This window comes from Macrotis lagotis, chromosome X (assembly GCF_037893015.1).
Source record: "Macrotis lagotis isolate mMagLag1 chromosome X, bilby.v1.9.chrom.fasta, whole genome shotgun sequence".
Lineage (NCBI taxonomy): Eukaryota > Metazoa > Chordata > Mammalia > Peramelemorphia > Peramelidae > Macrotis > Macrotis lagotis.
The window spans coordinates 513514324-513541688 of NC_133666.1; the positions used below are offsets into that span (position 1 = coordinate 513514324).

At 37.0% G+C, this 27365-nt stretch overlaps 1 protein-coding gene and 1 long non-coding RNA gene across 12 annotated transcripts in view; one reads left to right on the forward strand and one right to left on the reverse strand.

The window, feature by feature from the left end:
• Positions 1-27365, reverse strand: part of LOC141502451 (uncharacterized) — a 79739-nt gene that overhangs the window by 22599 nt on the left and 29775 nt on the right. The window contains exons 1-5 of one of the 2 annotated variants that reach the window (XR_012472530.1): positions 27189-27270; positions 23370-23649; positions 17900-18040; positions 13770-13953; positions 7103-7200 (exon numbers count right to left, since the gene is read on the reverse strand). This is a non-coding gene — a long non-coding RNA (uncharacterized LOC141502451). Of the gene's footprint in view, positions 1-7102; positions 7201-13769; positions 13954-17899; positions 18041-23369; positions 23650-27188; positions 27271-27365 lie in introns of those variants that run through there. The other variant, XR_012472529.1, reaches the window with a different exon arrangement.
• KIF13A (kinesin family member 13A) overlaps positions 11075-27365 on the forward strand; it is a 262629-nt gene continuing 246338 nt past the window's right edge. For all 10 annotated transcript variants that reach the window (XM_074207196.1, XM_074207200.1, XM_074207201.1 and 7 more), the window contains exons 1-2: positions 11075-11163; positions 11386-11476. In XM_074207196.1, coding sequence (XP_074063297.1) covers positions 11109-11163; positions 11386-11476 — 146 coding nt within the window. In that variant the 5' untranslated portion in view covers positions 11075-11108. The remainder of the gene's footprint in view (positions 11164-11385; positions 11477-27365) is intronic.

Consider the following 27365-nt stretch of genomic DNA (forward strand, 5'->3'; position numbering starts at 1 on the left):
AGTTCAAAAAGGAAAAAGGGAAAGGAAACAGTCACAAGGCAGTGACTATGCTTAGATCAACATAGATCCAGTCACCTGAGACCACACTGGTCCAGGAACATGGAGCTGGAGTCCACGGATCCAACTTAGAGAAAGGAAGAGAGGAAAGGAATCAACCAGGGTAGCCTACCTCTGAGTCAAGTAAGAAAAGAAAGCAAGTCAAAAGGGAACCTTGCTCAGTTCCATTTCTGGGGTGGGCAGATTGGTGGTATATTAGGAATAATCAATACCTGGTGAAGGAGTGATAAAGTCCACTGTGTATATTACAAAGTTGGGGCTTAATTAATACTTGGTGTGATGGCACATGAGTTGTTTTGCCATGAGTGGTACTTATTGCCTGAGTGTGATTGGCATTTATTGGCACCATGTATGCTCTTGTCCTAAGGCTAAGTAATGTCAGACTTATTTTTAAAGTCCAAAGTAGCTTAGGAAATAAGGTTCACAAAGATCCAACACAGAATTGAGGACACCTCCCCGCCCCCACAGTTCAGAAAAGTTTCCAATACAAAACGATTACATTTCTCTGTGCCCAGAGCTTCCCTACTTCATTAGCTTTTAAAAGGGCTGCCACAAGTAACAAGGATTACTTACTATTCTTGGCCCCAGAGAATAGAACTAGAAGGCATGGGGGTAGAAGTTGCAAAGAGGTAAACTAAAACTTGATATGAGGAAATATTTCCTACCAATTAGAGCTGGCTAGAAGTGGAACAGATGCTTTGAGTGGTAGGACATTCTTTCTCGTTAAAATTTTCAAACAAAGGCTGGATGCCTACTTATCAGTGGCAATTCAGGAGAATTTTTGTTTAAATTAGTGAGAGTAGATAACAACTGGGGTCCTTTCCAGTTCTGAGATTCTGTGAAAGTCTAAATCAAAGGACTTCTTTATTAAGCCTCAACTTTTCATAGACTTTGTTTTATACCTCAATGATTATTTTTCCAAGCCTTATAACCATGTATGTGCCCTATTTCCCTACAAGACCATAAAAACAGAATATTGTGTGCCTCCTATCTCCTACAGCATGAAGTACAATGCTCTGCACATAATGGCACATAAAAATAAAGCTTTCTGAATTCAATTGAAGATATTAAGCCCTAGAATAGTTTGAATAATAACCAAAATAACTACCATTTATTACTTAATAGTTTACATTAAATCACATTACATTCAACATATCTTTGAGAAGATGGTGAGAAAATCTTTGACTTTAAATAGGAGCCATTCATGTATGAAACAGCATGTGATAAGAATTCTTTGGTTTAAAAATGTATTTTTTTGTCTTTTGTCATTATATAAGTCATTTCTTATCCCCCAAATGAATATTCTCTTGTGAAAGGGAAAAACAATTAAGTAAAAATATCCAAAGAAACCTAGTCTGACAATTTATACAATAGTCTGCTCTTATTTGTACTTCCCCACTTGGAATAAGGAACTTTTATTCACTTATCTCTTCTCCACGATTTTCATTACTTTTTTTCACTATCCAAACTTCAAAGTCCCTTTAATGACTTTCAATTTATACATTCTTCTACTTTTTGTGTATATTACTCTCTTGGTTCCTCTTTATTTTATTATTTGTTTTCAACAAACATTTATTTTCTCTCTAGCTCACCACCCATGACTCAAATGAATAAAAAAGAAAAAGATAATCCTCATAACAAATATGCACACTCAAAATTAATTTCAACATTAGTCATGACCAAAAGCATATATTTTATTCTATATCCTGAGCTCATGAATTCTCTGTTAGGAGATGGGTAGTATCCTTCATATTCTGTACTGTGGAATCATGATTTGTCCTTGCATTGATTGTAGTTCTCAAGTTTTATTATTGTGATATGAATTGTTTTCCTGGTAGCATTCACTTCACTGCACCAATTCTTGTGGGTCTTGTCTCTGAAACCTTCCATTTTAAAATTTCTTTTACAACAATAACACTTAATTACATCAATAAACATATTATTTTGCTGTTGCCAAATAGATGGGCAACTCCTTTATTTTTAAGTTTTTTCTTCTTCTAACAAAAAGATTGTTACAAACATCTTTGTTCATGTAAATCCTTTTCCCTCCCTTTTTGATCTATTTGGGAGTATTTGACTATTAGTGGTATTATGAAGTCAAAGGATATTGACAACTCAATGACCTCTGGAATATAGTTTCAAATTGCTTTCATGAATAGCTGGACTAATTCATAACTCCACAAAAATGAATTAGTATACCTCTTTATGCATAGCCCCTCCAACATTTGCTATTTTCATATTATGTCATTTTTGCCAATTTGATAGGAATGAGGCAGAGTCTCAGAATTGTTTTAATTTGCATCTCTATTATTGATTTGGGGAATTTTTCATTGTATTTTTTCATTAAAACTCCTTTGATTATCTACTGGAGAATGCCACTTTCAAATTTGAATAAATTCTTTATATATCTTGGATATAAGGACTTTATTCGAGAAACTTGTTTTCTTTCTAATTTTAGTTGCACTTATATTGTTTGTGCAAAAATGCTTTAATTTTATTTCATCAAAATTATCCAATTTATCTTTCATGATCCTTTATATCCTTTGCTTGGCCATGAACACTTTCCTTCTTTATCTATCTGAAAAGTAATTTCTTGTTCCTCTAATTTTTTTAATGATATCACCCAAGTATCCAAATCATTATTTATTTGACATTTATCTTGGGATATAGTGTGAGACATTTATACCTAATTTTTGTCATAATATTTTTCAGTCTTTCTAGCATTTTTTTTGAATGATGAGTCCTACCTCCAGAGTTTGGGATCTTTGAGTTTATCAAACACTACACTACTGTTTGTTTCTTTTTTATATGTTATATGCTAGTATTTTACATGTTCTGTGGAAGATGTGGAAGAGTTTGGGCCTGGAGTCAGGAGACCTGATTTTAACTGTGGTATCTACCTCGAGTTGTTGTGGAGATCAAATGAAATACATTTATAAAATGCTTAATAAATGCTCATTTTTGCTATAATCTATTTTAGTTGATCCAGTATCAAATAATTTTTGAGGATAACTCTTTTATACAGTATTTCCATGAAAACAAGACCAGCTTATATTAATTTTTGCTCCAAAAGATGCATTAGGACTTATATTACTCTTATATTTATATCATGTCTTTTTATGTATAGCAATCTACATTCATTTATTCATGAATAAAAATCTACATTTATTCAAATAGTCATGTTATCTTCTTCTGGAAAATTATTATAACTCTCTATACCCTGAATTCTGGTCTAAATTTCTCGTGACTCCATTTCCTGTAGAACTATGTCTCCAATTTCTCATGTCCAGCAATAGAGTACTCCTTAAATGAGCACTTCTTCTCCTGCTCAAAATGCATTGGCAACATAGCTTTCGGTGATTTTATCCTATGAATTCTTCACCCAAGTCACTTCTTGCAGGCTAGGCTTCAGAAAGTTTCCAAGCTGATTTCTTTCCATAGTCATTTATTTCCATGTGTAAATGGTCCTTGAATGACTTGTTTATTACACTATCAAGCATCTGGAGATAGGCAGTCATTCCTGAGGGAATCATTGTTTGATCTATTCTTCTCTCTGCAAGAAAGCTCTTCGTGTTTTTAGTGCTGTGAGTGTTGGCTAAATCCCAGACTAGGCAACCTCTTTGGCCACCTTGCAGAACAAGTGGTAGCATTAAATCACTTACACCTACTTTCAGCTATAATTATTCATTTATTCAACAAGTATTAGATTCTATTTTGGCTTGTATTAATAGAAACAAAGAATCTTGATTGAGCCAAATATTAGGTCCACTTTATTTGGCATTCATCAGATTATAACAGTTTCAGAGGCATGCAGCTTACTCCCACAACTTCAGAGAATTGTGGCATTTATGTGTCAATTCCCCCATTAACATATACCAAACAGAACATATAATACCTGAATGTCTTCTTGATCTAAGAGATATCACTTAAAATCATAGAGTATTTAACGACAAAGAAAGTATCTAAAATTCTCATGAGCCACTTGGACAATTGTTAGGAATCCTTCCCTATCCTTCCTAACAATGACACTACATTTTAGCCTGAAACTACAGACTCACTCTAGCAGTAGTCAACTATCAATATCTAACAGTTAATTATTGCTCCTGCAAGAGGGTTTTCCTCCTCAAATGCTTTTTACTGAAATCAGTGCCTGATAGCCTTGCTTTCCCTAATTTTACTACATTGAACCTCTCATAATTTTTGTATCTAACTATTGCTGGTAATCTGGAGTGCTATTTCCATTTCTGAAGAATATATTAATGTAGTGTATTCTAGTGAAAATCTTTAGACTTTGGTTCAAATTCTCAAATTTGATTCAAATTTTGCTACCTATTATCTCTATTGGGAAAGCAGTATAATCTCTCTGGGCCATAGTTATCACATGAACAAAAGAAGCTGTACTATATAATTTCTAAAATGTACTATTCACAAGAGTCTTGGATGCAAAAATTGGCTCCAAGATGAACAAGTTGTGACTTCACTTAACTATCTCAATAACTATTTGCAAAAATTACCTCAGAAATTTTTGTGAAGAAAAAAAATTGTATGAAAATATGAGTTATTTGCAAGTTTCATTCTGCCTCTGAATTCCATTATTATAAGAGAGGCATTTAAGATAGATACCCTCCACAGATGGGTGACCCGGATGATATAATGAATGGAAACTGTTGAGGGGATTGGGGATGTTGTGACGAGAAAACTTTAAATGAGATTTTACATCTGTGTTATATAGTAGAAATAGACATAGTTTATATTGCTCCTGAAGATAGGTTAATTGCATAGAAATTATGAAAGAAATTTCAGGACTAAATTCAGTTCTAAATAATTGCATTTGGGTGATGTGGCACATGCCTGTTATCCTTCCTAATATGAAAGGTGAGGCTAATAAATCACTTAAGATCAGGAATTCTAAATTGCAAAGGGGTTAAAGTTGATCAGATGTCTGTACTAAGTCCTTTACCAAAACAGTGAACTGGCTAGAAATTGGCTAAAAAGGGCTGAACTGGCCTAAATTGGAAATGAATAGGATCAAAACTCCAGCAATGTTCAACAATGGGAATGGGCCTATAGAAAAGTCTAGTTAAAAGAGAATTGACTGAAATAGGGAGAGAGTTTCTCAAAACAAAACAACCAAAAAAATAAAGCCATAAAATTGGAACTTTCCAGCAATCAAACATTATATATTATAGAACTTTCTATCATCAAAAGCATTCTATCAGAGGTTGAATGACTACCTGTTAGGATTCCTGCCTTATATGAGAATTTAGATTAAATTATTTCAATTTTTCTTTCTGTATTCCCAATATCATCCATTCAGTCTGAATACCTTTAATAAAGGGAATTCTATTACCTCCCAATAGGCTCCCAAGGAAACCTATTTCAATTTTCTATATCTCTAATTGTAGTGAGTTTTCCCTTATATCATACAATATGCCTCTTTGCAACTTACATTCCTTATTCCTAATTGTAGCCTCTTGTATCAGTCAAAACAAATTTATTTCCTCTTGTATGTGACAATCCTTTAAATATCTGAAGACAATATAATTTTTCTTCTTCAAGGGGTAGGTGACACAGTGGATACAGTACCGGCCCTGGAATCAGGAGGATCTGAATTCAAATCTGGCTTCAGACACTTAATAATTACCTAGCTGTGTGACCTTGGGCAAGTCACTTAACCCCACTACTTAGCAAAAACAAAAACAAAGTCTTTTCTTCTTCAAATTAAGCATCCCTGGTTCTTTCATCTCATCCTCTTAAGACATTAACTGGCTTCCCTTTGCTGGATGCTTTCTGGCCCATTTTCTTCATTTATATAATGGAAACAATAATAACTTCTTTATATATATATATATGTATTTATATATCATAGGATTATTATAATGGATGAGTATTAAATGGAATGATGAATGTATAATACTTCGAAAATCATTTTTTAAAAATGACCTATCATTTCACTGATACTTATATACCAGTGAGGAGTTTCCCTCTGCCAATGCAGATCAGCATGAGCTTCGCAACTTACAGTCTTAGAGAGTTCCTTGGGGGTCACTGAGAAGATAAGGAATTTGCTCAGGTTCACAAAGACAGTATCAATTAGAAGAAGGACTTGACCCCAGCTCTCTCTAATGCTCAATAACTCTTTATCCATCATGTGTCATATGAACTAGGGTAACAAAGATGATGCTACAAATAAGTATAATAGGACTTCTAAGAAAATGGACATTTATTTGAACTAAAACAGTTGCAAGAAAGACCTTGGGTAGTAGTTGGCATTTTACCTGAGCTGAGGGAAAATTCTGGGTCAAGACACTTTCTCCAATTGTCATGACTCTTTAAATTCTCCAAAATATGAAGTATACACAAAATATAAAGCAATTTCAGCTATCTGATGATCTAAGACACCAAAGAAGATTACATTCTGATAAACAAGCAAGCAAGGTCAATTTCTAATTGGTGCTCACTTAGCATTTTCTTTTGCATCATCTACCAGGCTTTGGCAGGGCTCTATAAGCAAACCAAAAGGTTTACAATAGAACTCAATTCAAACCCTTTCCCCCTTCACACCCATGTCAAATAAAATTTTAAAAGATGAGATGTTTACTCTGACTAGGATAGTAGCATGATAATGTATTATATTGTAACATTACTCCATCAGATTACAGAGAAGCAGAGGGAAATGGAGTAGACCCCAGAATGTGCTGTTCCACCAAGTCTAAAGCAGACATATACTCCAGAAGTTACATGGGTAAGAGACTGAGGGCATGAGATGTGAATTGCATAGTATATATAGAGGCTGAAATATCTTCAAGGCCCAGCCCCAAGGGAAATTGCCATCATAAGGGAAGGAGTCAGAAAGTTAACAATAGGGGAATATAAGGGAAAAAAATTATCAAAAATTTCTGATGGGAAAAAAGTTCAGTTAAAGACATTGAGTACAAGCAGATAAGCCAACATTAAGTTATTAAAAGAAAGAAATGACATTCATATCTGTGAGTATAGACATCTATGAATAAATACTGTAAGACAAATCAAAATGAATCAATACCTGTTGAGACAAAGGACCCTGAGGATTTTCAAGAAGCCACAGAACCACAGCAGAATGTACCCAAGAGAAATAAGAATTGTGTAAGCAGAATTTATGACCTGTAGAGCAAAAACAATTGGCATTATGGTTGGTGACACTGTGAACTGATCCAAACATTTAGAGACCAATTTGGAACTATGTCCAAAGGGCAAAAAAATTGCACATACTCTTTGATCCATCAATACTACTACTTGTTCTTATTCCAAAGAAATCATAAAAATGGGGCAGCTAGGTGGCACAGTGGATAAGGATACTGGTCCTGGAGTCAGGAGAACTTGAGTTCAAATTCAACCTCAGATACTCAATAATTACCTAGCTGTATGACCTTGGGCAAGTCATTTAACCTCCACTGCCTTGCAAAAACAAAACCAAAAAAAAAGAAATCATAAAAAGGAGGAAAAGACTCACATGTACAAAAATATTTATAACTATACCAGTTCTTTTTGTAGTGACAAAGAATTTGAAATTGAGGGGATGTTTATCAATTGAGGGGAGGTGTCAACAAATTATGGTATATGAATATAATGGAATACTATTGTTCTATAAGAAATCATGAGCAGACACACTTCAGAAAAATATGGAAAGACTTGCATGAACTGAAGAGGAGTGAAGTGAGCAGAACCAGGAGAACATTGTAAACATTAATAACAACATTGTGAGATGTTTAACTATGATGAACTTAGCTCCTCTCAGCAGTTCAGTGATCAAGGACAATTCTAAAAGATTTGTCTGAATGCAGACTATTTTTAAATCCATTTTTAAAATTTGTTATGTTTTTTCTTTTTCTAATGGTTTGTTTTCCCTTTAATTCTGATATAATATGACCAATATGGAAATATGTTAAACATGATTTTACATATATAATCTCTTACACATTGTTCAGGGAGGTAGGTAGAAAAATGTGGAACTCAAAAGCTTATGAAAAGGAAAATGCTGAAAACTATCTTTGCATGTAATTGAAAAAATAAAAGACCAACATTTAAAAAAATAATTGGCATTGTAGAAAAACTTGAATATATGGTGGCAAACATCACCAAAGAAACAAAAGTGAACAACTTATTGGGAATGCAGATGGAAGTGAAGAAAATCCTCAAAGAAAAAAGAAAAAAATCTGTAACATTTAAAAAGATCAGATCTGCAAAGTCAATTAGATTCTAACAGCCAAAAGTAGTTGAGAGGGAATTCTAGGCATGGGGAAACAACCTAAACAAAAGTACAGAAATGGAAGAATATTGTTTTCAAGAAATAAATAGCAAGAGGGCCAGCTTGGCTGAATCACAAAGTTCATGGAGAGTAATTAAAAAAAAAAAAGGTATGACAGGTTAAATGGAACTAAGTTATGAAAGGCTCTAAATGCCAACTAGAGGAATTTGTATTTGACCATGGAGGTCATAGGGGAATATAAGGACCATTCCAGTTTATCCAATAGACTAGTGACATGGTGAGACCTATGACTTTGGAAGTTCTGATTTTCAGCACTATCCAAACAGAAAATAAGTTGTAAAGTCTTTTCCCTCATCTCTAATTTATAGAATCCTTGTCTTTCAAGATTTAGCTCTAGTACTATGGCTTTTATTTATTTTTTTTTGAGACCACTCGGCTCTTTTGTGTTTTCCTATGCCTAATCATTCTCTAGAGCTGTTTTCATAAAACCATATGGTTTTCTTTTTTCTAATCTTTTTCTAAATTAAAAATCTTTTTTTGAGTCTTACAATTTTTCCCGCAATCTTAACTCCCTCCACCACCCACCCCCACAGAAAGCAATGTCAGTCTTTACATTTGTTTCCATGTTGTACATTGATCCAAATTGGGTGTTATGAGAGAGAAATCATATCCTTAAGGAAGAAACATAAAGTTACTATAGCTTTTATGATAAGATTTTTTTTTTGGTTTGGACCTGTGGGCCTGTGATAACTATAACTATATGAAACTCCTTTTTTGTACACTAATTAGTTGCAGATTAACATATTCTTTAGAATTGAAGTCTTAGTTGCCTAGGGATCCTGAAATACTGACACCATGTTTTTTGCTTCCCCAGTGGAAATTCCAGGTTCTCTAATTTAGTAAAAGCTCTGGTACTAAGAGTTAAGTTTCGATAGAGAGGGTGGAACAGGTTTTTGTTCATACAGGGTAGTTATGAGCTAGAAGTACTGTTTTAGGAAGATCCAACTGGCAGTGGAGAGAATTGAGAGAAAAGACTTGAGGCAAGGAAGTCAAATTGGAGATATCAGTAAGAGCAGCGTCAACAAAAGGTCATGGCAGATGCAAAGAAGAAGGGATGTATGTGTCAGGAAGATCTGACAGGACTGAATGTTGGTTAGCTATTTGGGAAAATCAGGAAAAAATTAGAATACCCTGAATTTTTCTACTCCTCAGGACTGAATTATATAATCTACTGCACTTATGTATTATTTATTTTATGGTTAAACAACTTATTTCTCTAACTAAATTATAATTTCCTCCAATGTGTCATTATGGGGAATGTATGGTGGATAGGAGGGGTGATAGCATTTGTGTTGGAAAACAGGATAAGATACCAGAATCTAACATGTCATCAAATTATGGCAAGTCAGTAGACTGAGCACAAACCTCAGATATAAGAACACCTGAATTCAAATTCTGTCTGACACATGCTGTGTGATGGTGAATAAGTCAACTCTAACACTTAAATTTGCCATTGTGGAGGTAGCTTCTACATAGAGTACCCTATTCATTATAGGTCCACAGGCGGAGGAGGGAAGGAAGGAAGGAAGGAAGGGAGGAAGGGAGGAAGGGAGGGAGGGAAAGGAAGACTTAAATTTGCAACTTCGTAGGTATAGGGTTCACATTGGGAATTCTGTATTCATCACAGGTACACAGCAAGAATGAATGAAAACTCAAGATGGAAAGATAGACTTGAATCTGCAACTGTGAAGAAGAGATGAAGGAAAATAAAAAGAGAAAAAGAAGAAAAAAAGAAGACAGGAGAAGTGAAGAGAGAAGAGGAGAAAAGAAAAGTAACAGAGATGAGAAGAGGAGAGGGGGAAAGGAGGAAAGGAGAAAGGAGAAAGAAAGGAGAAAGGAGAAAGGAGAAAGGAGAAAGGAGAAAGGAGAAAGGAGAAAGGAGAAAGGAGAAAGGAGAAAGGAGAAAGGAGAGGAGAGGCACCGGGATGGAATGTGGGAAGGCCAGGACTCTGGACCACAGGGAAGGCATTGCACTTGGTATTCAGTTTTCTGCCCGCACAGCGTCCAGCTTCGGGACCTGCGCACTCCGGGTGGGGCGCCAGAAACCCTCCCGCTTGGTGAAGGGCTTTCTGGCCGGGTGGGGGCCCTGGAAACCCTGGTTTCGCGATTCGCGCGGGATCCCGCAGGGCAGAAGGTCGGCGGCGCCGGGCAGGTGTGGCCCGAGGCGGGGGCCCGGCCCGCCCCCCCCCCCCGGAGACCCCGCGGCCTGCGGCGCCCCCCTCCCGCCCGGGCCAGCCTCCGGGGAGCTCGGCCCAGCCCGAGCCTGAGCTGTCTCGGGCGGCCCGGCCTGGGCAGCGCCGCCGGGGCGCAGAGCCGGGCCCGGGGGCCGGGAGCGAGGCGCCGCCGCCGGGGCGCAGAGCCGGGCCCCGGGGCCCGGGGGCCAGGAACATGGCGGGCGGGCCGGGGCCGGAGGCCGGGCCGCGGCCCGCAGCGCCCGCGCGGGGGGCTCGGCGGCGCGGACGGGAGTAGGGCAGGGCGCGTGGCGGCGCCGCGGCCCGGCCGCCCGGCCTCGCCCCTCCCCCGCCCCCTCCTCGCTCGGGCGCGGCGGCTCCCGGCGTCTGGCGCTCCCCCCGGGATGGCCCTTCCGACGTCGCACCGCCCTTCGCCGCAGACGGCGCCGCGGCCGGGGCCGCGCACGGAGGCTTCCCCGCGAGGCGCCCAGTGAGCGGGGCTGCGCCCTCGGGGAGCCGCGCGGTCCGGGCGCCTGGCGCGGGCGGGGCCGGCGCGGGGGGGCTCGGCAACCATGTCGGACACCAAGGTAAAAGTTGCCGTGCGAGTTCGGCCCATGAACAGGCGAGGTGAGTCCCCCCCGCTTCCTCCCCCACCCCGCTCCCGCGGCGCAGCCGGCGGGGGGCAACTTTGGAGACTGGGGCCGGGGCGGGGGGGGGGGAGCCGAGGGCGCCGGGAGGCTCGCGGGAGCGGGGCTCGGGGCGCTCGGGGCCGAGCAGGGGCAGCGGTGCCTGCTGATGGATGCCCAGACTTTGCAGCCTCCTTCTTTCTCTTTGCCCCCCCCCCCCCAGAACTGGAACTGAATACCAAGTGCGTGGTGGAGATGGAGGGGAACCAGACTGTCCTGCACCCTCCGCCTTCCAACACCAAACAAGGAGAAAGGTAAAGCCAATGCCCGGGGGGAGGGGGGCTCAGTCCTGCCGCTTAGAGAGTTGGGCAAGTTTGAGCTGCAGAAAAGCAACTGGATGTGTCCTATTGTTAGAACAGCCTCAAGTTTGTCTCCACCGGCTCTGCCTGAGACTGTTGGAAGTCCAAGTTCTCCTCCTCTTCCTCCCCCCCCCAGCCCCCCACTGCCCTCCTTCGGAGAACTGTGGCCTAGGACCGATGACCTAGCCGAGACAAGGACGAGGGATCAGCAGCAGCTGTGATAGAACCACAACCCAGAATTTTACAGCTGGAAGATTATCTGAGTTAACCTCTGTTTACAGCTAAGAAAACTGAAACACAGAGCTTGTGACTTGTCTAGTGAGGATCTTACAGTTTATTGGGGATAGAACCGTGACAGAAATCCAGGGCTAGTGAGTTCGTACTGTGCTGTAGCTTGAAGGAAGTCTGCTTTGGGCATCGTAGATTAAAGTGTGAAATCATAATAACCTAAAACAATCTCTCCCGGTACAGTTTGAAACTGAGTTGGTACTGACTTGCAGCTAACCTGACTGTAATGTGTGGATTTTTATTTGGGGGAAAACAAAGGTTATTCTCCACACCATCGTAGATTAAAGTGTGAAATCATAATAACCTAAAACAATCTCTCCCGGTACAGTTTGAAACTGAGTTGGTACTGACTTGCAGCTAACCTGACTGTAATGTGTGGATTTTTATTTGGGGGAAAACAAAGGTTATTCTCCACACCATATAGACACTAGAGGAATTGTTGAAGAGAGGCCTGTATTTACTAGATTGAAACATATTTGCATTTGAAAAGTAGTAACTGTTGGTTCCTTATTAATTCTGAGCTATTCTGTGAAACAGTGTAAGAAAATGCTCCTAAAATGATTTGAGAATCTGGCACTTATCTGGTAAGACCCTGAAAAGAAAGCTGCTGGCATTCATCCAAAATACCATTGCACTAGACTGTAAAAAATAGAGCACAAAAAAGAATTTTTTACAAAATTATTTCCTCTCAGAGAAAGGAGCAAAGAGTGACTTGGTTTGTTTCCCAAAAGTCACCTGTTGATTGATATTTTTAGTGAATTTTTCTTCTCACATAGATCCCAAGTGAAGGGGAACTTGAATATAGCAAAGCTCCAATATCTTTATTGCTAAAGGAAGCAGTTATTACTGCTCTGTAATTTCATAGCGTTCAGACATCTTTTTGCTTAGATCTAGTAAAAAAAAAAAGTGTGAGGGAAAAGACATTCCTGATAAGAGACTTATTTGTGTTTATGCTGGCAAGTTGTTTGTTTTTTGCTCCAGGGCAGGCAAAATATTTAAAAACATTTCAGACACTTTTGGGGTTAACTCCTACTACCAGCAGGTAATTTTTATGGTAGCACCATATGGGCAAGCTAGGCCTGATTTTGTTAAACTGAGTCTGCCCTTACATAACCATAATATATGCACTTGATACTCTGTTTCTTTGCCCACTTGTTTGTTTGTAGCAAAATAATGGGGGTCCTTTTCATTCTGGCAATAAAGTTACAATCATCCAAATTCAAATATTTGCTTTTAGTTGAAATGTAAAAATAAATTCCCTAACCAAATTGAGTTGGTTACATTGTTTGGGGAAGTTATCTTGCTGAATGCTAGTCTTAGTCCAGGTGTAGCATTTTTATTCCTGTCATGATGCTGTATCTGGTTTGACTTGCTGACCTGACACCTGCTACATGTCACTCAACCAGAGCAAGATTGCTACCAGAAGTTAATGTTTAATGGAATAAATTTATATCACTTGCAGAACAAAGTAAATCTAGTTCTGTGGATTTTGATCCCCCTAACCTATGGAAACAACTATTAGGGTTGCCACTGGAATAAATAAATATTTAGGATCTTTATCAAAAAGATGTATATGTTGATTTCAGGATTCTTGACTTTTTTTTATGAGAACTCAGTCAACTAGTATTTATTAAGTGCTACTATGGACCAGACACTGATTAGTCCTTTCTTTAGTTGTTCCCTAAATCAAGATGAAAAGTTGAAGCATGGAATTTTTCTTGCTTTGAGAGGCCCAGTTTTTCCTATGAGAGTTTCTCTTTGCATGGGTACCTTGAGTTTACAGACAAACCTGAGATGAATCACCACCAGAGGTCTGTTTGTAGATTAGGATTAATACCTCAGCAGGGATGAAGACCTCAAATGCATTTTGGATTTCATTGTACAGCTTGGTTTCATATTTCTCTGCAGGATTTTCCCCTTCAAGTCACAGAGCATTTTAAAAATAGAAACAGCCCCTTACTTCTTTTGCTGTTGGTTGATTAGTTTCAACGCTGCTCCGTGTTATGAGGCCCATAACTCATTTCTGTCATTGTATTTCATCTGAGGATAGGAAGAGACACTGATTGAGAAAGTAGTTGTTCTTCTACCTTGGGGATACTGCTTTTGTGAATCAGGAATGATCTTAAGGCAGTTTTGGAAATCTGCTGCAAAACAGAAGTTAATGTTTTATTGAAAATAGCAAGAGATCATTAATACTATATTAATCACAAACTGGACATTTATAACTACAAAAATAGTAAAAGTTTGGGATCTTTTACCCAGTGATAACAAGCAAGATCATATTGATTTCCAGAAAAAGAAAGTGACAACCTTGGTTTTCATGTTTTGTCACCCCATCCCACCCCTTATTGGAATTAAATCAAAGACTATCTAGTGAAGACAGAATAGATCACAAATTTCATTTTATGTAATTCCTATTGTTTTATCTTAATACACTGTATTTATTTTAATAGTTGAACTACCTAAATCAGTTCTGAAACATTATAAAATGGGTTAAAAACCCCATCATATTGTGATAAAACTGTATAGTCAGAAAATATTAGTTATCAGGAAGAAGCTTTTTGTAAATGAAAGCCAACAAATGCCCACCATCAGTTATAACAGCAAGGGTTGATTTATTTTGTGGAGATAATGGAATATGTGTGGAGTATATTGCTTTAGAGGCAAAAGCTGTATGAGGTGGAATTCTTAGCCTACCTGATGTCTGCAGTGGTTATCTTAAATGTTTCAGGGTTATATATCTGACCTTTTACAATTTAGGAGTTTTGAAGTATTATTTTAAAAGACAATATATTTCTCTAGAAGTTCTTTTTTCTTTTTCTTGGAGTATCCCTATAAGGAGCTATCAGTGGAAGGTGAAATTACAAAACATGACTTATCTTGGCAGGTTGAGGAAATGTGGTTTCCTTATAGAGGAGTTAAAAGATTGACAGTTTGAATTTCAGCCAGTTTTTACCTATACAATACCTTCTTTTGATTACTCTGTGCTGACATTGTGGTATAATACCTTTGAATTAACTAAGTTGAAAAACCTAATATTACATAGTTTTAAAATTTGGAGTATTATGTGAGCCCTTCAGTGGTCAGAATTAGTGGTTTCCCTCTCTATCCTTTAAGGTGCAGAGCACCCTTTCCACAGAGAATAGAAGAGAAAGGAAAAAGCAAGTCAACTTTCACTTATTTGTTAATTAGCTGTAACAAATTTTTATCATCAGATTGATTTTACTCCTTCATTCATGATGCTTCTGGGATGGTACTTTATAACCCATAGTCCAAGGAAGCATTCTTTTAGTAATGCTGGCAGATTTTATTAACACAATCCATTATGATACCGTCCCTTCCTGTTCCCAGTAATTTGAAGTTGATCACAAGTAAAGAGAATATCACTTCTGTTTACCAAGGGTGGTCTCTTGTTTTTATTTACGAGTGACATCAGGTAGTGAGTTTAACATAAATGTTTTATTTAACCATTAAAATTTCATCTTATTTTGTGATGAGAAAACTGATGGAAAATTAATGAAATAGAAATCTGTTAATAGCCAAAATAGGCCAAAACATAGTTAAGCCTCTTAATTGTCATCCATGTATGGATATAAAGGAAAAAAAAGTTTCTTTTTTTGAGATTCTCAGACTTTGGATGAGGATTGGTGCTTCCTTACAGCAATCTTGTGCTTTTTGACCATGTATACCATTATTAGAGATCTGAACTTTTTTTTTCTAGCTTAGCAGCTGATGTTAGGAAGAGAAATACCTTGCTAAACATTTCCTTTATTTATCGTTTCCTTTCATCTCATTAACTGGTAGGTTGTTTACTTCATTGAAATTATTTACATTTGGAAGATCACATTTCTAGAAATGCTTCTGTAATGTTTCATTGGAGAGTATTCATCTTAATCCAAAATTGTGCTAGACTTTTGATTTTCCATAACTATTTTCTTTTGAAGTTAGAATTTAGAAACTGTTTGCTTTATTCTGACCTCCTTCATCAGTGATTAGCTTAATTATTGCTAGGTTATTTCAGACATTTTTTCTATTCAAAATATACTGGTATTATTTGCTTATTGACATGTCTAAGTTCTTAATTTACTTTCTATGTAGCATTAAGGGAAATCATTTGAAATCTAGACATTTCACTATACAGTTTTGTTTCTGGTAATTTTGAGAGTGGGTTTACTTGAGTTTGAGAACATCCCCAGTTCTATGAGAGCATTCTGACCAACAGCTTTGTTCTTGCAAAAATCATTCAGACTACTAGTAAAATGAGTTGGTTCAGAGTGTGTGATTTTTATTAAAATTTTTGAGCATAGTAAGTTCTTCCATTCTGTTTGCATCTGAATAAGAGGGAGGAGTTGAGCCATGGGGCATAATGAGGAAATTGGCCAGGTTCCTGTGGTTTCATTATTTTATTTGAAGTGAATTCCCAGCAAAGCATGTACATTTGTGTTTAAATATAAGATCAAAAATATGTTTCAAATCGAATGAGGTCTGAATTTTGAATTATCCAAGGCTTCTGATTTATGCACAACTGTGTTTACCTCCAGTGGTGCAGATAATTGAGTGTTGATTGAAGAAGGTGCTGCCTTTCTACTTCTGAAATTTAATTTTGCTTTTTCCAGTATTTTGCTTTTAAAGATGAATTTTATTTTATTATTTTTCATTGGTCAAGATATTGTACATTGGAATGTCCATAGCTGAATTTTATGGATCCATTTTGAATCTGTCAAACTGTTACCTTATGCCTAGCCATGCAGAAGCTAATCAGTAAAGATTGTAGGACTTCATCCCATTTTTGATGAACTTTTCCTCCTTAATATTTTTTAAATTGGAGGAAATGCCAGGAGTTTTTAGATTAGGAAATGTCTTATAAGTGATTTTTCATAAAAGTTTACCCTACACCAAGGATTTTTATCTTTTATTTTGTATGCTTTTTGATATATAACTTACATTTTGGTGGGAAATTATATAATGTTGATAAGTTCAGGATAGTTAGGTAAAAATTAGCTATGAGGACTATCAGATGAAAAGGTTTAATTCAACTTGTTTTGGTCAATTCCTGAGAATGTGACTGTCTGGATTATGAGATATCCATGCTTGTTGCAAGATTTGGTATGGATTCAAATCTTAGTTTTGCCATTTACTTGGACAAATCTCAACCTATTGGAACCTTCAGTTACTCATGTATACACTCAGAGTAATAATATTTAATAATTGCATGCCTCTCAAGATTGCTGAGGATCAAATGTGATAATATACATGATGTAATTTGCAAGCTAACCGAAAAGCTCAGTGTAAATATAAACAATCAGTTTTGTACAGTTTTCACATATTTTATATTGTGTTATTGATTTCATGATATAGTTTCATCGGGAGAGGAAACATTGCAATGTCTTTACATTGAATGAATGGTAAAGCACTTAATAGCTTTCTGTGTAGAAACATAGTGCTTAATACTGTGGATACAATTAAAAAAAAGCAAAGCAATATCTCCTTTCCAAGATCTCCCATTCTAACAGAGACCAGCCAAAGGAGGAATCAGCTGCAGAGCAGAAGGAAGAACCTAGTGGTTAAAAAACATCAGCAAAGTTGTAATATATCTTTTCTGTCATTTTTGTTCATAAAGCCATATATGTTTCTAGCATCGAACTGTTTGATGGTGCCAAGGACATTAGCATCAAGAACTTCTTTCTTTGGTGTTGTAACTCTGATTGCTAAGAAGGTGCATTTGCAGAGGCAGTTGATAGGTTGAATCTCCATGAAAGTATCTTCCCTGAAAAATATTTGTTGGAGATTGACTGGATGTGGAGCCAGTGATTTTTATGTGTGTGTGTGGGCGGGGGGGGGAGATGAGTGGGACTGTTATTTCTCTGGGCTTTTGGACTTACCAGCACATTAATGACAATTGATCAGTGCCTGATGTTGGCGATGGTGGGAGTAGTGGGTCCCTTCTCAAGGCTTCCTTCTATCAGTGATGCCTACAGGAGTCTGATTGGAAACTGGGCTAATGATTTGGATCCTTAAGTTCCTGAGTTTAGAATGTGGGGCTCTTTCTATCCAGATCTAAGGGGAGGTTGAAGTGGTGGTTTGGTTCACCTGGCATGGCCCATCTCCTGGTCGTCCCTTTCTTCTTCAGATAGATTGGCTTGCCTGCTTTGTTGGTGTTGGTAGTTAGTTGGTGTTGATGACTGGACTGGCAAACTCCTTTTCTCCTAGGGTTGCTTCTCTTGACAGTGGCTGTGGGGGATAGAGTTCCGAGATTAAGAGTTAGATAGATCCTGTACAAATCTTGCCTCTAACATTTATTAGTTGTTTGACTCTGGTTATTTCTCTTGCCTTAAGAATTTCCAAATTCTAGAGTTTCTGATCAATGGTGGAGGTTCCTCACACTAATAAAATTATTATAACTTTCTTAAAATATTCATGATTATATCAAAATTGGAATAGATTTTATATATCTAATACAACTCCATTATTTTACAGATGAGAAAACTGAGTTCCAGATAAGAGAAATGACTTTCCCAATGTCATATAGCTAGTTAGTGGCAGAAATGGGATTCAAATCCAGCGCTCATTCTTATTCTAGTGTGCTTACATATTATGAGCTAGAATTAGATGGGGCTTTAAGCATTCAAGAAATTGTTTGATTAGGTGACCTTTTTCTTTTGTTCCTTGAGTTTTCCTTATAGTACCATAATGTCACAACTGTATCATTAGGTATTCTTAATTGTTTTTGCTGACATCTTTTATCTTTACATTGCTTTCATTTCTTAGCACATCCTTTTCCTTGTCCCCATCCAAATAACCATCCCTTAAGATAAAAAATAAAGAGGAGAGGTAAGGAAAGGAGTTACATAAAACCAACTTATCAGCTTAGGTCCAATATGCAGATGAATAAGGACTATAAAATTTCAGGTAATTAATGAGAATTTTTAGATTTAGGTGTATAAAATGAGCAGGAAAAATCATAATTCAACCAGAAAATAAGGAGATAACTTTTTAGTGGTTGAAATAGTTTTCAGCTTAATTGACCTCTTGTTCATGCTTTTAGAAGAATGGAAAGGTGGTTACTGCTGAGGGCAGGGCCTCTCTTGAAAAAGCTGAAGGAGAATGAGTGAAGCAGGGGAAATATGTGAAACCTCCACATATTTGAAGGAATTGTCAGTCAAAAAAAATTCCAGGATGCCAGCATTTGAAATATCACCTGTCTTAGGTAGTGAATAAAAGAACAGCAGGGCAGCAGCTATTGCCTGACCCTATAGGAAATTGTCAGGGTAATCTGATTTTGACCTCCTTTCAATTATATTTCCTGTTGTACAGTGGTGTTTTTTTATTGATGTTCAGGAGATATTAACAAGCAAATAAAACTCAAACCCAAATTCTACAGTAGAGCTGGTTTTTGCAATATGAATATGAATATCGGGGGTAGAGAAATGATATTTCCAGAACTATTTCTTGAAGCCTTTGTTTGGAACTTTGTTTTCTATTTGAAATGTGACCATATCAAATTCAAATTCTCCCTAAACACTTTCTATGTTTAGTTATAGGTATGTAATTAGGATTTGTCATGTGAGTTTCTGGATCCTGCTCATTCTAAGACCTCTTTAGCTATCATTAAATAGCTAAGAAACAAAATCCAAGATAGAAGCTCCAGAATCTCCCCAACCCAGCTCTGTCCTGCAGACTCTAATGTGTAGGTGGGTGAATTTTGCAACTGGAAGGGGGAGCCTGTCTGTAATTCCCTCTAGAGGAAGATTGGAGACATTTAAGTCAGGGTACAGGAAGGAAGCCTTTGAGGAAAGGGAAGCATGTCTTTGCTCTTGGCTCTTTGTGTGTTGTCTTGAGGAGGCACTCCCTAATTTAGAGCCCTGCCCTGAATGACCACAAATATTCATGTAGTTCACATTCAGAGAGCCTTGGATGGAAAAATCAGAAAGAGCAAATGCCAATGAACTGCCTGAAAATACCATTTACAAGTGCAGTTCAGATGCAGTTTATCTCCAATCATAGAAGTGCCACAAACAAACCCACAAGTAGTTTGTTGAATAGATTAACAAGCTTTTAGATATACTTAATGTCTGTGGTTAACTGTTACAAGTTCTCAGAATTGATACTTTTTGTGTTTACCTACTTATTATCCCAGCTACCCTGAGTGTATGTTAGGGCTTATATTACAACAGTACTTATAGTAATATGTTGTGGGCTTTTTCAGTTGTGTAGCAGATTTTTAGGGTAGAGAGACAGTATAATATTTTTATTTGGGGCCCTTCTTTTCATTCATTAGTTTTTTGGTAGCTAATTAAAATTTGGTATTATGAAAAGTTTAATAAACAAAGTGTTATTTTTAAAATGGAGAGAAACAACCTTGAAATCTACTTGAAATTTAAGAAGTCAGATTTATGAACCATAGTCCCATAGGTTGAGAGGTAGAGCAAGGTACATGTGAAAAGTTGTAATGTGATAAGGTTAAGATTCATCACTGGGTAGGGGCAGCTAGGTGGCGCAGTGGATAAAGCACCGGCCCTGGAGTCAGGAGTACCAGGGTTCAAATCCGGTCTCAGACACTTAATAATTACCTAGCCGTGTGGCCTTGGGCAAGCCACTTAACCCCATTGCCTTGCAAAAAAAAACTAAAAAAAAAGAAAAGATTCATCACTGGGAAAATCATTAAAATAGGCTACCTAATCAACTGATTTATCAGTTCAATAATTTTCAGCAAATTGTCACTAACAATAGAGTAGTTGATTTGAGTCAACTATGTGGCCTTGAAAGAATCACTTTGCTTTTTTTGGTCCTCAATTTCCTCCTCTGTAAAATGAGAGTGATGGTAAAATAGAGGATCTCTAAGGTCATCCATTCCAGGTATAATAGCTTCTATAACTATATTTTAAAGGTCAATATGGCATCAAAAAGCAATGGATTTACATTTTGTTGACACAAACCTATTTAATCAATTTATAGTGCAACTATGTAAACTTACCATTGTCACTTAAGGGCTTAATTTTTTTTTTTAGGTTTTTGCAAGGCAATGGGGTTAAGTGGCTTGCCCAAGGCCACACGGCTAGGTAATTATTAAGTGTCTGAGACGGGATTTGAACCCAGGTACTCCTGGGCTGGTGCTTTATCCACTGAGCCACCTAGCCGCCCCAAGGGCTTAATTTTTGAAGTTGTTTCAAAAACCTGTTTTGCTGACTCCCTCTTTTGTTCATTGTAGTCCCTGGGAAGAATTCAAAGTTTAGATAAATCCTTAGGAGGTCTTTATGGTATCACTGATTTTGATTGTCTGGATAATATTTTTCTATGTGCTAATTAAGAATATGATAATTTGCTTTCTCTTGTAAGAGGAGGCTGTTGTGATAAGTCTTGGTCTGAGGTGTTGGGAGCCTGGACTAGTGTGATGTCACTGAGTGGAAAGATAAGAGTCAGTCAGCTGATCAAAACTATTAGAAATGACCTGGTGGACAACTTATTGGATATGTGGAGTGAGGGAAAGAAAAGCTTTAAGAAGGACTCTGAGGCCATGCACCTGGGGACCTGGAAGATGATAGTCCTTTCACTATAACTGTTTCTAATGTTGGAAGCAGAATTGTTGAATTCCTTTTTGGGTATGATTTGTTGGCACCTATAAGACATTGAAGTTGAAATGCCTGGCAGAGAACTGAATGTTTGGCACACTAACAAAAAATCAATCAATGAAAAAATATTTGAGACTGTGTCTAACAGTGTAGTAGATACTAAAGGCAGCAGAAAATATCAGTTGTAACTCGGCCACAGGGAGGTTATAATGTAGTTGAAGACATGTATCCAGAAAGCAATAAATAGGCTCTCAACATATAAACTTTTTTTAACTGCAAAAGTACTCTGAAGACATTTCAAATCATACCCATGAGTAGATAACTTAAGAGGTACAAAGCATTAAACAACTTGAAGGAAAGTCCATTGTAGCACACCAATTCTATCACATATTTAAAAGAGGATAAAAGATACAAAAGAAATATTGGTGAATAGGATAGTCTGAATGACAGCATTATTTATAAATATTTAAAAGGACTAAATTGTACATTAAACTCACTCAGCAAATGCTTATTGTACAGGCAGAGAATAGAACAGTCTATAAAAATTCTCTCTTTGTATATTCTCATCCCAGTTTGTTCGTAAATGAAGTATATGCTGAATATTTATGTGAACAAATAAAAATTAACACAATAATATCTCTAATCTTTATATTATAAACTGTTTCTATGGGAGTTGAGTAACATTCATGTCACATACCTTTATATTCATGTAGAAGAGATACTGACTTTTCTAGAAATTAGTGGTGTGTTTGGAGGTTGTGTTGATCAGTCTTCATGTGATTCATAGGGAGTTTTGGTGGAGGATAGTAAACAAAGAAGTTTGGGGGCAATGAAAGATTTGGATTTGGAGTGAAGGTCCTTGGTTCTCCTCTTAGTCATTACTGTCTGACCTTGGGCAAATTACTTAACTTCTTTTGTCCTCAATTTCTTCTTCTCTACTGTGAAGAGATTAGCCATTCTGTTATGTTATATAATCTTATGTTCCTAGTAGTATATGAACAGGATTATATTTGTCCTTCATTCTTGAAGAAGACTATGACATCAGGGAGGTGAAGCCATGACAAGCAAGTGAAATGGATTTGAGTCACCAGCCTCACTTTCTCCTCCAGAGTCTTGAGTCCAGTGGCCAGATGTGAATCAAGACAACAGGAGATCGCCCTGTGATGTGAGGTAATCAGGATTAAGTGACTTGTCCAAGGTCACACACCTAGTAATTATCAAGTATCTGAAGTTGGATTTGACAACTCCTCCTGACTCTAGGGCTGTTGCTTTATCCATTGTATCACCTAGATAAGGTTTGGCTGAGTGGAGCAGGGAGAAGTTTATATATCTATATCTAATCTATATATATAGATGTATATATATAGAGAGGGGATGACCTTTGCAAAAATTTGAAGAAAGAAGAGGGGAAAAAATAGGGGATAATTAGTGGCCTTATCTGGACTTGAGATGGAATGAGATATATATATATATATATATATATATATATATATATATACATACATATATGTATATGTGTGTGTGTGTATATATATATATATATATATATATATATATATATATATATATATATCACATCACTATAACAAAAAGATAGAAAGTGTTCAAGATCAACCTGTAGTTAAGACAACTCTTCTGACTCCCACAGGAACACGAGTAGTCCTTCTGTCTCTTAAGACTAATCTATGTGTTGGGAGCAGCACTTGCCCTGAAAGTCAGGAGGACCTGAGTTCAAATCCGACCTCAGACACTTAATAATTACCTGTGTGACCTTGGGCAAGTCTCTTAACTCCATTGCCTTGCAAAGACCAAGGAATAAAAACCAAACTAATCTCAGGTTTACTATCTTAGAAGATAAACCTTCCCCTCTCTCTTCCAAGACCCTATGCCTCATTACTCACTGGTTCTGGCCTCTCTGTTAGATGTTAAGTGTCATGGTTCCCTGACATTCTGCTGTTTGTGTCTATTTTTTGCTCTATTGCAATACTTGCCTCTAGGGGCCATGTGGTCTTCAGGGCAGAACTTTCTTGGCATTTTCCGTCTGATATTGATTCCTTCTGAGGTCATATATGCAATGAAGGTCTCTCTTTAACTCTGCATGGAATTGGGTGTCCATCTCTGTTGTATCTTCCTCTTCTTGATCCATGTAGTCTATTTATGACTAGATAGCTCCCCTCTTTTTTATATGTTACCTTAGAGTGAGTACCTGTATACAAAGGAGGGGGTTTACTTGACTCCTTTTTTGGTAGATTAACCTTTCCGATAAGATACCTGAAATGAGAGAGATAAGGTCTGTGGAAGAAAAAAATGATCTTTGGTTCATTTTGTTATTTACCAAAGCTTCCTTTTCTTCAAATAGAAATAAACTTGTCTGCTGAGTTGTTTGCATTTTCAAATATCAATTGGTTTTATTCATCTTTCTTGCCATATTTTAGGATACCCAAATATAATGAACACATTTTGCTTTATGTTAAAAATAAATTTAAGGGCAATAAGCATAAAATATTTTTTTCTTTTTGAAAAATAAGTAGGGTGTTTTTAGTGGATGCTTGCTCACAAGATGACAAGGGTTCTAGTCCCACTTGTACCACATACTGCCTGTACTTGCAACCTTGGACAAGTTACACAACCTTTCTGTGCTAAAGATAATGCTTTAAGTCTAAATTGCACAGTGCTTGTAGATTTCCATTGAGAAATGGGGTTTCTTCTCCTAAAACTTGCTCCATGTACTAGTGAAATCATAGCTCTATATCCCCCCCAAAATGTTTCAAATACTTGTGATGTTTTCTTAATCTGCTGGGTTAGATTTTTAAATTCAATATCACCTTGCAGTTTGCTTCTAAATTCTCAATGTAGTGTAGTATATGGAATTATTTCATTAAAAAATAAGGAGCAAGTCATTTTATTATGTCATCTATAGATGAGCATATTATGATTGCTAATCACAATTTATAATTGATCTTGTATTTGTTTCAATCAAAGAAATATACCTTGTTAAGGTAAAGGCTACATTGTAACCCATGTAAAAACATCCATTTTATAAGTAGCTAGTCTTCATTTTCTTTTTTTAAAAGAAATTGTTGCTTACAAGTTTAAGGGTCTTTCTTTTTCTTACATTTTATGTTTAAAATCAGATTCATTTTGTTGAGGAAAAAAAGTAGATCTTGGCTAAAACAGCCTTAGTTTCCACATTGTCAAAAGATGGGAGTTAAATCAGATGATCTCTAAGATTTCTAGCACTACTAGTGGGTAGTACTCTGTTGCGCTGTTACTCTGTCTGCCATGCTGTCTGTCACTCTGTGTCCCTATGTGTATTTCTGTGTTTCTGTATCTCTGTTTGCCTCTGCCTCTGCCTCTGCCTCTCCCTCTCTCTCTCTCCCTCTGTCTGCGGCTGTCATCCAGTATTTCTGAATTCTGATTAGCATTCCAAGGACAGTTGGCTGCACAGCTGTGCAGTCTTGAGATTGGTTATTCAGGAAGCCTCTGATAACTTTCTAGAAATTTTTGAAAAAGGATTTTGGTTTTTAGATGCACTCTTGCCTAAGACATCAACTTGATGGATTTTTAAGGACTCACGATAGCTTAAATATACATAATTGTTGAAATGTATATGTTATCTATATACAGTAATTGTGTGGCAAAGTGGAAGATACAGTCCTGAACTTTTGGTCAGGAAGATTTAGGCTCCAATTTGACATTATATTTTATCTAGAAATATCTTCTGAAGGTGACCAGAAGGAAATATGCCCAGCACAGGATTGAAACAAGTGACATAATGGAATGAGTGCTGAAGTTAGAGTCAGATCTAGGTTCAGATCCTTTTTTGGGTGGCAAAAAAATAGTATGAATGGGCAGCACATATTGAAATAAAAGTTACTGGAGTTGTGGAGTGGGGCCAGATCTTGAGGCTGTGGTTAAGCTAGGATCTTTGAGGATGAGGGAATAAGTGTGCCCAGGGTAACAGGATAATTCCAGGAATGGTTTAGCTTCTGGTCCCTGGTAAAATGTATTTGAAAATCTGGAAAGCCAAATTGGGTTGGCAGAATTATATTATGTAGAGACCTACCTGTTCTGAAAAAAATCTTTAGTGCTAAAATGATGAAACAAGGAGAGAGTCTGATCATTCTGATATACTTATTAATCTACAATTAAGTATACAAGTTTGTCTCAAAGTATCAATCTAGGTCTGTCAAATGTATTTAGGGTTTTGGAGAGAGAAATCTAACTGGTGTCAGATTTATCATATGCTTAAAGAAATATGTCTGCTTGAGTTTGCAAGCATTTTTCTAGCCATAGCACTGGGTGGTATCTTGGGAATCTTTTAGCTCACATTTTCAAAATAGGGGCCAAGTTTCCCTAAACACCTGGGAGTTCTTTAGGCTTGTCTACCAGAAGTTTAGACTTGAGATCAGAAGACTGAGGGTCTCTTCTTCTTTACTGGATACTAATTTGTTGATTATTTCCAGGCACTTTACTCAGGAAAGGTTCTATCTTGAACCAACTATTCTAGCCCTTTCTCTCCTGAATCAATATTCCAGAGATTTCACCTTTTTCATATTAATCCAGTAGTAATTCAGAATTTTTGTATCCTTCCTCTTCTGCTACTCACGTTTTGTTCCTGCAATCCTTTATCATCTTCTAACCATTGAACTTTAGGTCTTACTCATCATTCTGCCCAAAACTGTGGTAGTAGACAGAACTATTAGATAGATTTAAAATTTATCATATCAACCCAAAAGATAACATAACAGTCTTCACTTTTCTCACACCCTCTCCTAAAATAAAAGAAGATAAACCTTTCTATTCTAGATTCTATTTCTGTATGGTCCTTTTAGTGTACAACAATTTAAAAACATCATTCCTATTCTTAATTTCAATCTGATGTGTTACCTCTGACATTGTGGCAGATTTCTACTGCCTTAGGTTAAAAAAAAAGTAAGTTGTGAAAGGCCAGAGATACATAATTGTTGAAATGTATATGTTATCTATATACAGTAATTGTGTGGCAAAGTGGAAGATACAGTCCTGAACTTTTGGTCAGGAAGATTTCCTTTACATCTGTAGGTGTTTTTTTTTTCTTTAAGCAGCTTTAGATGAGGAGGTCTCATGAATAGAGCTGTTGGATATTTCACATATTTTGAACACATTAAGCAGAATCATTCTTGTCTTCTTTAGAATCTTATTTTTATTGAATCCTTGGATATACTAAGAAATTTGTTTAAAGCATACTTGTTTCATTTTGGTGTTTAAAGTTGAACTGAAGCACTTTTCCTGCCTCCTTCCAAATACAAGAGAAAGTTGCATTTTGCTCTTTGTGAATGAGATTATTCTTTTAAATGGCTAGAATGGTGAAACTAGTGAGAGTTCAGCATGTTTTAAATAAGTCAGGGATGGGAGGAGAGATAGAATTCCCCATTCCTCATCTGAGATACTTTTGTATCTAAAAATAAGAAATATTCAGAATATAGCTCTTAAACTGCTCCTCAAGAACTCTAATTTTTAGAATATTTTAATAACTCATTCTAAATGTAATACACAGGTGTCACTTCACCTTTGATCAATGATGATTACAAATATAGTTTTAGTTTTGAGTACAATTGTTATAAACATTTATTTAAACTCTTCAGTTTCCTTAAAGAATGGCTCATTGGGTTTCAGTGAGACAGTATTTTTGAAAGAATTGGATATGTGTATAATTTTACTGATTTAGGGAGCTTCTGATCAGGAATTCAAAAACGAGTTGGTACAATGGATATTAAAATTTGGCCTCAGATACTTATTAACTAATGACTTTGGCCAAGGCACTCTACCTTCATTTGCTTCAGTTTCCTCATCCATGAAATGAGGATCATCATCATCATCATCATCATCATCATCCTTCCAGGATTGTTGTGAGCTGAAAACTGGAGAGTTATATGATGTGCTCAATAAATGCTTGTTTCTTTCTCTCTTCTTCCTTTCTTTATGTTTCTCCTTTCCTTCCTTTT